The following is a 12,362-nucleotide window of genomic DNA, read 5'->3' as shown; positions in this document are numbered from 1 at the left end:
AAAGGAGAATTTGCAAACTTCTCCAAATCGCCAGGTTGCACAGGCGAATAGCGTAGGGAGGAGGGAGCTGGAGAAATAGACGGAGATTAACGGGGAGAGCTAGGAGGTGACACTTGAATGGATGCTCGCGAAGAGGATTCGGACATAGAGAAATAACACGAAGGGGTGTAAGAGAAGAAGGAGGCGGAGATAAAGAGAGAGAGACGCTTGAAGGGGTTGAAGGACGCAAAGAGGAGCGCGAAGAAGAAACGGAGGGTGCGGAAGAAGAGACGCTTGAAGAGACAGAGAACGGGGAAGGTGTTCGGGGTAGGGGTTCCAGTATCTGAACGGAAGAATCAGGGATGCCCGATGCGAGGTGGAAGATACTGTTTGAACGGAAAGGGCAGGGGAAGGAGGCCGAAAAGAATCTAATACTATGATCGATGAACTGGTCGAACACGCTGAGGGGGGCCGCGGATCGATCTCGGTCGCGATCTTTTTACGCGGTGGCTCCGTCGTTGGATGGCCCCCAGGAAACGACGCTTGGTCGCTGCTGGATGGTCCCGCAGAGGGAGACGGACTGCGTGATCGTTTGCCGGAAAACACTTAAAGGGGGATACCGGATGAGTCCAGGAGAAATGTATAGAAAAGGGGTAGAAGAGAGCTAAGGAGAAATGTGAATGAAAATTGTCGATGAACAAACAAAAGGAAGAGGACAAAGAGTAAAGAAAAAAGAGTGACAGCTAAAGGAAAACGCTCACTTGTTTGCAGGTGTATGCTGAAACTTGAAAAATCCGTTTGTGCCAATGAACTGCCGTCGGGTGGATGGTGTAGCGGTCAAACGCACGTCGAGTTGCTTGGGTGATATGTAACTCGCGCACCAAAGTTAGTGTTCACGGCCCGGCACTTGACTTCACAAAACTATTGAAAAAAATTGTTCGCGAAGGCTGACAAGGTACGTTCGCGGTCACGGACAAAAATGGATGAGCTGCGTTCGCGAACACGGACAGAATGAAAAAGCTGCCCTCCGGAGTGGTCATCACCTTTTATACGATAGGGATGACGTGGAAAAGAGGTAGCTTTTCCGGGAACTGCGTTTTCAGGAAACCACCTTTCGAGGCCGTTAGTTAATTTAATTGCAAATATGATCGGTTGGTCTATGAGGCGATAAACCGTCCACAGATGGTTTCTTTTTAAGCCGGAAGCACCGGTACGTGTGTGGCCGGACTCGCGGTTCCTGTGAGGTATCTACCCGGGGATGATCCGGCACAGCTGTATCATTTTCTCTTCCAGGAAGAGTGATACACCGCGAGCCTACAGTCACGCGCGACCGAATTTGTTGCTTGTTTTTTATAAATTGATCAGTAAGACCAAAGGGTCGATATCCGGATCTAATATCGCGCCTGCCCGGACACGTGTGTCACAACCCGTGGTTCTTGTGAGGGTATTTCCTCGGATCCGACACAGCTGTGTCACCGTTTCTTCTAATCCCTCACTGGGGCCCTATTGATCGCACGCGACCGGCTCGCCTCGCCTCATTGACCGACAATTAAAAAATATCCCTAAATTTCTTAGAAGCAAAGCGTGCTATAAAATGATATAAAAACTCTTGAAATTGATGAACGGTTCGGTAATTATTATTCGAAAAGTTTCTAGCAAAGATTTCGTAAAGATCTATCTAACCATGTCCTATTCGAATGAAGAAGCATATATGCTGTTAATTTTGGGTGAGTGTCGAGGTACGTTCAGTGGAGCTGAAAGATTATGGCGAGAGCGTTATCCTGATCGGACTCCTCACTCGCGGAACGTTTTTTCACGTTTGGCTAAGAGAATCAGAACTAAAGGTGTCATTCAGCCTGAACATAACAAAAGTAGACAGATCCACCGTCCAATTAGGGATGAAAAAACGGCGGAAATTCTTGCATTGGTAGAGTTGAACCCTCATGATTCCTGAGACGTCGAGAAAGAGATTCTGGCGTTAGTCGTGACATTATTTGGCGCATTATGAGAGCAAACAAGTTTCACCCTTACAGAATGTCTGTTCACCAAGCGTTGAAGTATGATGATTTTCAACAGAGACTTGCATTTTGCAATTGGATAAGACAGCAACCACCTGATTTTCACCTTAAAATTTTATTTTCTGACGAATGTACATTTAAAAGTGACGGATCTACCAATACTTGGAACTGTCGTTATTGGTCACAAGTTAATCCTCACTGGTTGAGAGAAATAGATCATCAACATGTGTGGAAAGTTAATGTTTGGTGTGGCATTATTGGAAGTCAGATCGTAGGTCCTATTTTCTTTGAAGAAATCTAAACGCTGATAGATATTCAGCTTTGATAGAGACAGATCTTCCTATCTTACTAGAAAATCTTCCTCTGCAATTGCGCTTGGACATGTGGTTTCAACAAGATGGATGCCCGTCGCATACATCGAGAGTTGTTCGTACAATACTAAACGCTATGTTTCCCAACAAATGGATAGGCAAATATGGTCCCATCAATTATCCACCCGATCACCGGACCTCACCGTTTTCGATTATTATTTTTGGGGAAGGATAAAAGATTTGGTGTACCATGAACGTCCGACTATAAGGGACAATATGATCCTTAGGATAAGTGAAGCAATTCGATCTTTAGGTGCTGATGAGATTCTTCGAGCAACTAATTCCTTCCAACGCAGAGTAGATATGTGCATCGCAGAAAACGGTGCTCACTTTGAACACTTTGCTTGAACAAACATACTCACTCACTCAGAAACGTTGTTAACCCGTTGGTGCATAATGTCCCGTATTTGGGACAGCTATTTCAGTTTTTTTTAAATGCTTTTACGTATTCATAATTGGTTTGTGTAACATAGTATTTGGTATCACTATGTTTATTAATTATTTTTTCCGTTTTTTTTGGCCGTACCACTGAAAACATTTTTAAAAACATTACAATTTTTTAAATTAAGAAAAAACATGGAACTAGAAACTCGCCACGTCCTCGTCGTTAGTTCTGGATTATGTTAAGAGCGAGACTTTTTTATTTCAAAATGTAGTTTTTATTTCAAATACATGTCAAGGTCAATGGAGGCATTTTCAGAAAACATGTTTCAGACAAAAGTTGTTCCAATTAATTGGTAGAAGAAGATGATATAATAAAAAATGGGAGTTTCCATTTAAGATTTTAAAGTTGACCTTGAGACTTCCTGCATAACTGCTGTCAAGGTCAAATATGTATCACCATTTCATGTAATTGTTAAAGCCCTACAAATTTTGATTAAAACATTTTTATCTGTCACGCTCAGTTATCAAAATATTCGGCATGTACGGGTGGTCTTAGACACCCTGTATAATGTAGAGAAACAGCAACGTCTCGATGCCAAGTTTTTTAATTATACGGCATTAGGAACAGTAATGTAGTACTTTTTATTCATTTTGCGCAGATATAAAGGTGTGGAATCTGGTAAATTATTGACAGTAATATATTGATTCTGAACATAAATTTCATTCGGTTCAACAACATATGAATGACAGTGTTCGTCAAAACCGAAAGTACATATATTTTGATACGAAAACAATATCGTCTCCTGTTTTACGAATATCGCTGTCACTAATCCGAAATATGGTAAATTGTCATGTATACCTATGCGTACAACACATTTTCCTGCTTTATATAAACGCCCGTTATAATCGATCCATTTAACAGGGACGAACTCTTCATCAAATTGGCAAATTACAAGTGTAGTCCGGGTCCGAGGTCCGAGATTTATTATATTCTTGAAGATTTCATCACTCGATAGTCTGTATGTTAAACGTAATTGGTGATCGATTGCAATGGTTTGAGTTAAATTTATTCGACTAGCAGAATTTCGAGCCGTTTGTAACCCTGTTGCATGTTTTCCTTCGAATCTCATGCACCAGAAGTTACGTAGAGGACCATAGTTATGAATAATGCGCCAATAGTGCACCATGAAATGAAATTTTGGTGTAAGGTACTCAACTTGTTCATAGCATGGAACTAGCCTACAAGTGTTAATGTACAGTTCATGATGTTCTTGTATGAGAACTTTTAATAAATTATGCGTACCAACTTGATAGGATGGTGCAAGAACAATATTCATTATGTCGCACAAAGTGGTATAAAGTAGCCACACGTTAGCCTTCGGGGATAAGATGCCCAATCATGAGTCCAAAATTTCGTGCAAGGTACATCATTTCCGCGGCTTTAATGTTAATATTTTTCTTCCTCAACGCATCTTGAGTTATTACTGGCGGTTTATTACCGAATTCAACGTATCCATAATCAAAAGACTGAATACAAGAATTTATGGTCTCTAAAAATATCACGCGATCTGTCGTGTAATAGTTTATTATAAGAGTCATGTCATATTTACATACTCCTTCGAGTAAATCGTGCATTATATCGACGGCATTATTGTTAACAACGTGAAATGACGGAATTTCGTTGAAGATCGAGTTTTCTTTTATCCCGGTCAATCTGTAGTCGCCAACTATAAGATCGTCATTATAATTTTCTAGGGTGCGTAACAAATGTTCATTTTCTTCGTTACATGTTAGTAAGTCGCACTTATGCCCCTTGCAGATACGACAGAAAAAATTACTCGAACAACTCGAATAACCAAGAATAGAATTCAAACCAGCATTATCACCGAGTATCATAGCTAATGAAAAGTAAATCTTTTGCGATATTCCATTGCCTTGATCAACAGAGATTCCTTCTGATTCGAGAAATATTAGTTCCTGAACTAAGATGTGAAAAATTACGTTTCCTTCGGACACAATGTCTTGGTAATGAGCAAGCAGTGCTAAAAAAATGCTACTCAATTGAGATTGGAATTCTAATGGGAAACATCGAAGACTTATATAAACCGCACCCATTTTGTGAATTCCAGTATGAGAACCAAGTGGATTATTGCACTCGAATTCATCATAGTAAATATATAAAGGAATTACGAATTTATCCGAAAAGAATTGACGCTGTTTAGTTTTCCAAAAAGTGGTGTGAATTGTATCGTTAACTATATTATTATGATCCTGCTGATGCATATACGTATGTGCGATTTGAAAAATTCTCGGCGAACTAAAAATAGTTTTGAATAGTATCCGTAAGGGCACAAACGTTATGGTGACTTGAACTGGCACTCTCACAATTGTACCGTCGATAGTTACATCATCAATTCTTTGACGAATGAATATTTTTCTTGGACCTACATAAAATCCTGCTTTTGTCATGAATTGTATCCTTTTGTACTCTGTTTTGTTTTCGAAAAATGGATTATTTAAGAAAGAGACAATATCTCGAAGATTATCATGAGTATGATCGGTTGCAGTTACGTAATTATCTAACATGGTCCCAACAATAGATAGTAACTCAGAGGTACTTTTAATAATACTTTCAATAGCTGTGCGGGACAGGCTTTTATTACGGTACAATTGTGACAAATATTTATATGTTATTTTTTTAAATCGATCGTGAATAACCGGTAAATCATTAATTGACTCATTTTCTGGTAATAAAGGGTCTTCTTCAAGTAAGTTAACATCTTCAACTGACAATGAGTCAACATCCATTAAAGGCTGTTGTACATCTGACGATCTTACACAAATTTCGGGTAAAGGATTAGGTGGCTGATTCGGCTCAGAATGAGTGTTTCTTACATGACGTTTAAAAGAATCTAATCGTTGAAACGTTCTCTCGCAACCAATCTGGCCACAAGTGTAATTTGACAAGTTGAAGTGATGAATCTTAGTGTGTAAAAATAATGCTTCTGGAGTATTATAGCCGTCTCGGCAATAATTGTAACGATCCCTAAATGCGCAATAGTACATTTTTATTCTAATAAACACTTTGTACTTATCCCTAACGCAAAAACAGTAGGTGTGACGTCCTGACGTCCACCTCACACCCATTTTTAATTTTTTTTATTTACAATATTAATTATTAATGTATAACCGCTGATAGTTATTTTTGAGTGTTATTGATACTTACCATTTTGCTTCACTACTTATTATTAACCACAGGCTTACGTAGAGTGGTCTGTTATTAACCTAACCAAGAATATTATTTCCTTAGCAACCTAACCGACACATTTATTATGTTAGAAGCTTTAGCTTGATACTAGTTTTAATATAAAAATATATGAAGTAATAATATTAACATATATAAAGGGAAAAGAAAATATTAAAAGCACAAAAACAATATATATGTATAACTTAGTTATATGCTTTATGATAGATTTATTTAATTAATTAAGTCACGTATATATATATATATATATATATATATTTTCTGAAACATAAAAGCACAAAAACATACATAAAATCAGTAAAATATATAAAAACAGTTTTATATACTCTAGCAGTTAAATAAAATAATTTTGAAACATTTATTAATAATTCGATAAATTTATAATATAATATTACGAGATTGATAATATTTAAGATCGTTTGAACTGTAATACCATGAAGGTTTTTATAGGTGTAGCAAAACCATTGAGCTACTTAATATTGTTTATTATATAAAAGTATTAATGTAGTTGTAATAATTGAAAGAATTGTTTAAAATATATCTTATTATATGGTTATATAGCCATTGATAAGTATTACAAATTTGGCTTAATACATTTGGGTTCTTGACAGGATAAAATATTTAATTATTTTTAATAACAAAGAAACAAATTGATTTGAAATGGATTTTATTATACTATAGTAAAGTCCTTTGCAAGTAGGTAATTTTCGTTAAAACCAATAGGGTCGGTTATTATATAAAAACGGGAAAAATCAATTAGTTATTTAAGACAAGAGTAAAAATAATGCCGGCGGAATTGAGTTTTATTAAGTGACGGTGTAGCTTTGATAGTTATTATAATTTACGGAGACATTTGGTGTTGATTGTTGTACAAGGTCATAAGTTGTCATTAATAACAATTAAAGGAGTAAATTTTGGAATTAAGTTTATTATACAATGAAATAGTTTTGTGAGTGTAGTAAATTGTATTACCACATTTGAAGTGATTTATCGTATAGAAAAATTAATATTATTTTTATAACATAAAAGGAGAAACATTTTATAAGTAAAAGAATGCAGAATATTTGTCTACAATCTTAGTCAAAAGGAAGTACGTATTTAAATTTGCGAAATTGCAATAAAAGTTTACTAAATTTTTTGGGTCTAAAATTTGAACCGTAAGGAAATAATTTGTTATAATTATATTGAAGCATCTAGGTCATAAGAGGAAACTAATAGGGACCTCAGATTTTGAAAATAATCATTTTTACGGAAGTGACCAACAACTTTTGGGAATCATCATTTTTAGCTAGGCTGATGGTACCTGTGATGAAATTTTTCTTATCGCACCACGGGATCATTGAGAAACCACAAAAATTGCAAAGTCACTATTTGTTAAACAAATCAGCGTTATTTTTCAATATTTATAGTGTAGAAAGTTTTAATGAAATATTAATAGTTTAGAAGTTACAAAGTTAAAAACAATTAAAGTCAAAATCAATTAGTGAACAATTTAATATAAAAGGAAATAAGTTGTTTAACCCAAAAATATTAAGAAAAGAATAAATCGTTAATTAATTATGAATAAAAGTATATTACACATGGTATTACATTCATAGTAAGGATTATTGAATTTATTTAATGGAATATTTTATGTTACTGAGCATTAATTTAAGTATATAATTATTACGCATTTAATCTGTTAATAATTAAGTATATTAACAACACCATATACGAACACACTTATATATGTGCATATAACCCATAAAAGAATTATTGGTTATTTAAGATTTTATGAATTAATTAAGACTAACATTGTATTGGAATAATAATTTTATACGGTTTAATTATAATATTAAACCCGGCACACCAATAGTTGCTTTATTACTAATTTTATAATAACCAAAGAATAGACGTGCAAGTACATACACGTGTATATCTATATATATAGGCATCCCTATATATATAAGACAATTATTGGTTGAGTGAGATTTTATAAGTTTATTAGAATGGAATCTTGAAATAATAATTTTAGATGATTTAATTACATTATTAAAGGCTCATGATACCAATAATTGATTTTACAATAATTTATAATGATTATTATTTCACTGAGTGCGTTATATTATTAAGTAGACGTATGCAGGGTCTTATAATAATTCATGCATAAGACTAGGAGCATATAAATGCATATGTCAAGCGTTATAATTTTAAGGATTAAATTTGTGAGCATTACAGAATTATTTAAATATTAATTTGAATAAGACAGTGAACACAGCGTTAAGTAACAAAGGAATAAAGATTTAAATTCACGAAGGAATATTATTTCATGATGACTAATTGTAAAAGACGGTGACTTGTCGGCACCTGATTGAAATAATAATCCAAGACCGCTGTCTTAATCAAAGGTTGAATAGATATCTCGAGCAAGACATATCGGCAGGAAGTTGCAGCTGCCATTTGATTCGGAGAAACTCCGGTTGATTAAAAAGCATAACAGATGAGCGATAATTCTGTACTGGAATTTCATGTTGAACTTACGCGTCAAAATACGTTTATCTTTTGTAAGCGTTGAGCTCACCGTTGAGCTCATCGTCCCCACTAGACGCACCGTGAGACCAATCCCACCACTTAAGTTTTCGATCCCACCATAAGAATCTTCGAAAACGAAGAACCAATGAGTTAAGTGGGCAGAGCCTCCCTACTATTTTAGTTTTTGCTTTAACCGTAGCGTCCCCACTTATTGTAATCCCTTCTCGAGCTACAGGGACCCTGTCCCCACGCATCATAATTTTTGAGTATATAACGTGATGCAGCAGCCAGAGAATCAACTTTGACACACTTTTACAACACCTTTTACACTGTACTTTTTGACGACCCTTTTAGACTACACTTACTTTTAATTAATTATTGGAGTCGCTAGCTAGCGTAAATTCGCTAACTAAGCGTAAAATATAACGTAGAGCCAGTGAAGTTTGAGTTATTACCAAAGTCTGATTGACTTATTCTTTTGCTGCTACATCATCAAGTGCTTCCTGACCTGAGGGTTAGATTTGTGCGAACGCTTGTGAGTAGATTTATTTAATTATTTTATACTCGCTGCTCTTATGGAACGTTATACTTGTACTCCATATACATACTACACATTTTGACAGATTTATAAAGTTTCAATACATTATTATATTTACAGTTACTTAATATTTTCGAATTATAATTAGTTGTGAAACAATTACTGGCCTGAGGGTTCAGATTTATATGACATTTGCGAATAAAATTATTTCAAGTAACAATTATATTACATTATTGTAATAAACTTTTATTATTTTCATTAATTATTAATATTTTGTTAATTTAATTGTTATTAATTATTAATTTATTTTTTAATCTGAGCTAATTCCAGGAAGCTCATTATATTGTAATATTACATTAATTAAAGTCTAATTATTTAATTGCAATGGTACATAACATTATTTCAATGATTAACATATAATTGAAGGTATATTTAATGAACAATTAAATTAATCAAAAGTTTATTACTAAATTCAAGTGTAATATAGAAGTTGGTTACAATATGAATATATGTGTTACTTGAAATAATTTTATTCGCAAATGTCATATAAATCTGAACCCTCAGGCCAGTAATTGTTTCACAACTAATTATAATTCGAAAATATTAAGTAACTGTAAATATAATAATGTATTGAAACTTTATAAATCTGTCAAAATGTGTAGTATGTATATGGAGTACAAGTATAACGTTCCATAAGAGCAGCGAGTATAAAATAATTAAATAAATCTACTCACAAGCGTTCGCACAAATCTAACCCTCAGGTCAGGAAGCACTTGATGATGTAGCAGCAAAAGAATAAGTCAATCAGACTTTGGTAATAACTCAAACTTCACTGGCTCTACGTTATATTTTACGCTTAGTTAGCGAATTTACGCTAGCTAGCGACTCCAATAATTAATTAAAAGTAAGTGTAGTCTAAAAGGTCTACAAAAGGTACAGTGTAAAAGGTGTGTGTAAAAAGTGTGAGTCTGATTCTCTGGCTGCTGCATCACGTTATATACTCAAAAATTATGATGCGTGGGGACAGGGTCCCTGTAGCTCGAGAAGGGATTACAATAAGTGGGGACGCTACGGTTAAAGCAAAAACTAAAATAGTAGGGAGGCTCTGCCCACTTAACTCATTGGTTCTTCGTTTTCGAAGATTCTTATGGTGGGATCGAAAACTTAAGTGGTGGGATTGGTCTCACGGTGCGTCTAGTGGGGACGATGAGCTCAACGGTGAGCTCAACGCTTACAAAAGATAAACGTATTTTGACGCGTAAGTTCAACATGAAATTCCAGTACAGAATTATCGCTCATCTGTTATGCTTTTTAATCAACCGGAGTTTCTCCGAATCAAATGGCAGCTGCAACTTCCTGCCGATATGTCTTGCTCGAGATATCTATTCAACCTTTGATTAAGACAGCGGTCTTGGATTATTATTTCAATCAGGTGCCGACAAGTCACCGTCTTTTACAATTAGTCATCATGAAATAATATTCCTTCGTGAATTTAAATCTTATTCCTTTGTTACTTAACGCTGTGTTCACTGTCTTATTCAAATTAATATTTAAATAATTCTGTAATGCTCACAAATTTAATCCTTAAAATTATAACGCTTGACATATGCATCTTATATGCTCCTAGTCTTATGCATGAATTATTATAAGACCCTGCATACGTCTACTTAATAATATAACGCACTCAGTGAAATAATAATCATTATAAATTATTGTAAAATCAATTATTGGTATCATGAGCCTTTAATAATGTAATTAAATCATCTAAAATTATTATTTCAAGATACCATTCTAATAAACTTATAAAATCTCACTCAACCAATAATTGTCTTATATATATAGGGATGCCTATATATATAGATATACACGTGTATGTACTTGCACGTCTATTCTTTGGTTATTATAAAATTAGTAATAAAGCAACTATTGGTGTGCCGGGTTTAATATTATAATTAAACCGTATAAAATTATTATTCCAATACAATATTAGTCTTAGTTAATTCATAAAATCTTAAATAACCAATAATTCTTTTATGGGTTATATGCACATATATAAGTGTGTTCGTATATGGTGTTGTTAATATACTTAATTATTAACAGATTAAATGCGTAATAATTATATACTTAAATTAATGCTCAGTAACATAAAATATTCCATTAAATAAATTCAATAATCCTTACTATGAATGTAATACCATGTGTAATATACTTTTATTCATAATTAATTAACGATTTATTCTTTTCTTAATATTTTTGGGTTAAACAACTTATTTCCTTTTATATTAAATTGTTCACTAATTGATTTTGACTTTAATTGTTTTTAACTTTGTAACTTCTAAACTATTAATATTTCATTAAAACTTTCTACACTATAAATATTGAAAAATAACGCTGATTTGTTTAACAAATAGTGACTTTGCAATTTTTGTGGTTTCTCAATGATCCCGTGGTGCGATAAGAAAAATTTCATCATAGGTACCATCAGCCTGGCTAAAAATGATGATTCCCAAAAGTTGTTGGTCACTTCCGTAAAAATGATTATTTTAAAAAGTTGAGGTCCCTATTAGTTTCCTCTTATGACCTAGATGCTTCAATATAATTATAACAAATTATTTCCTTACGGTTCAAATTTTAGACCCAAAAAATTTAGTAAAATTTTATTGCAATTTCGTAAATTTAAATACGTACTTCTTTTGACTAAGATTGTAGACAAATATTCTACATTCTTTTACTTATAAAATGTTTCTCCTTTTATGTTATAAAAATAATATTAATTTTTCTATACGATAAATCACTTCAAATGTGGTAATACAATTTACTACACTCACAAAACTATTTCATTGTATAATAAATTAATTCCAAAATTTACTCCTTTAATTGTTATTAATAACAACTTATGACCTTGTACAACAATCAACACCAAATGTCTCCGTAAATTATAATAACTATCAAAGCTACACCGTCACTTAATAAAACTCAATTCCGCCGGCATTATTTTTACTCTTGTCTTAAATAACTAATTGATTTTTCCCGTTTTTATATAATAACCGACCCTATTGGTTTTAACGAAAATTACCTACTTGCAAAGGACTTTACTATAGTATAATAAAATCCATTTCAAATCATTTGTTTCTTTGTTATAAAAATAATTAAATATTTTATCCTGTCAAGAACCCAAATGTATTAAGCCAAATTTGTAATACTTATCAATGGCTATATAACCATATAATAAGATATATTTTTAAATTAATTCTTTCAATTATTACAACTAACATTAATACTTTTTATATAATAAA

The 12,362-nt window shown here is 33.5% G+C and overlaps 2 protein-coding genes across 2 annotated transcripts; one reads left to right on the top strand and one right to left on the bottom strand.

Annotated features, from left to right (window-relative positions):
* The first annotated feature begins 1,941 nt into the window (after window positions 1–1,941).
* On the top strand, window positions 1,942–2,298 carry LOC113563509. Its single transcript, XM_026975172.1, has one exon. It carries the CDS (start codon window positions 1,984–1,986, stop codon window positions 2,296–2,298), a length of 315 nt encoding a protein of 104 aa, XP_026830973.1. The 5' UTR covers window positions 1,942–1,983.
* Window positions 2,299–4,123: 1,825 nt separating this feature from the next.
* On the bottom strand, window positions 4,124–5,818 carry LOC113563508. Its single transcript, XM_026975171.1, has one exon. The coding sequence runs from the start codon at window positions 5,816–5,818 to the stop codon at window positions 4,124–4,126; it is 1,695 nt and encodes a 564-aa protein (XP_026830972.1).
* Window positions 5,819–12,362: the final 6,544 nt, after the last annotated feature.

This window comes from Ooceraea biroi, unplaced genomic scaffold (genome assembly GCF_003672135.1).
Source record: "Ooceraea biroi isolate clonal line C1 unplaced genomic scaffold, Obir_v5.4 UnassembledTig37, whole genome shotgun sequence".
NCBI lineage: Eukaryota > Metazoa > Arthropoda > Insecta > Hymenoptera > Formicidae > Ooceraea > Ooceraea biroi.
The sequence above is the reverse complement of the archived record's forward strand: the minus strand, read 5'-3'. Positions and strand labels throughout refer to the sequence as shown.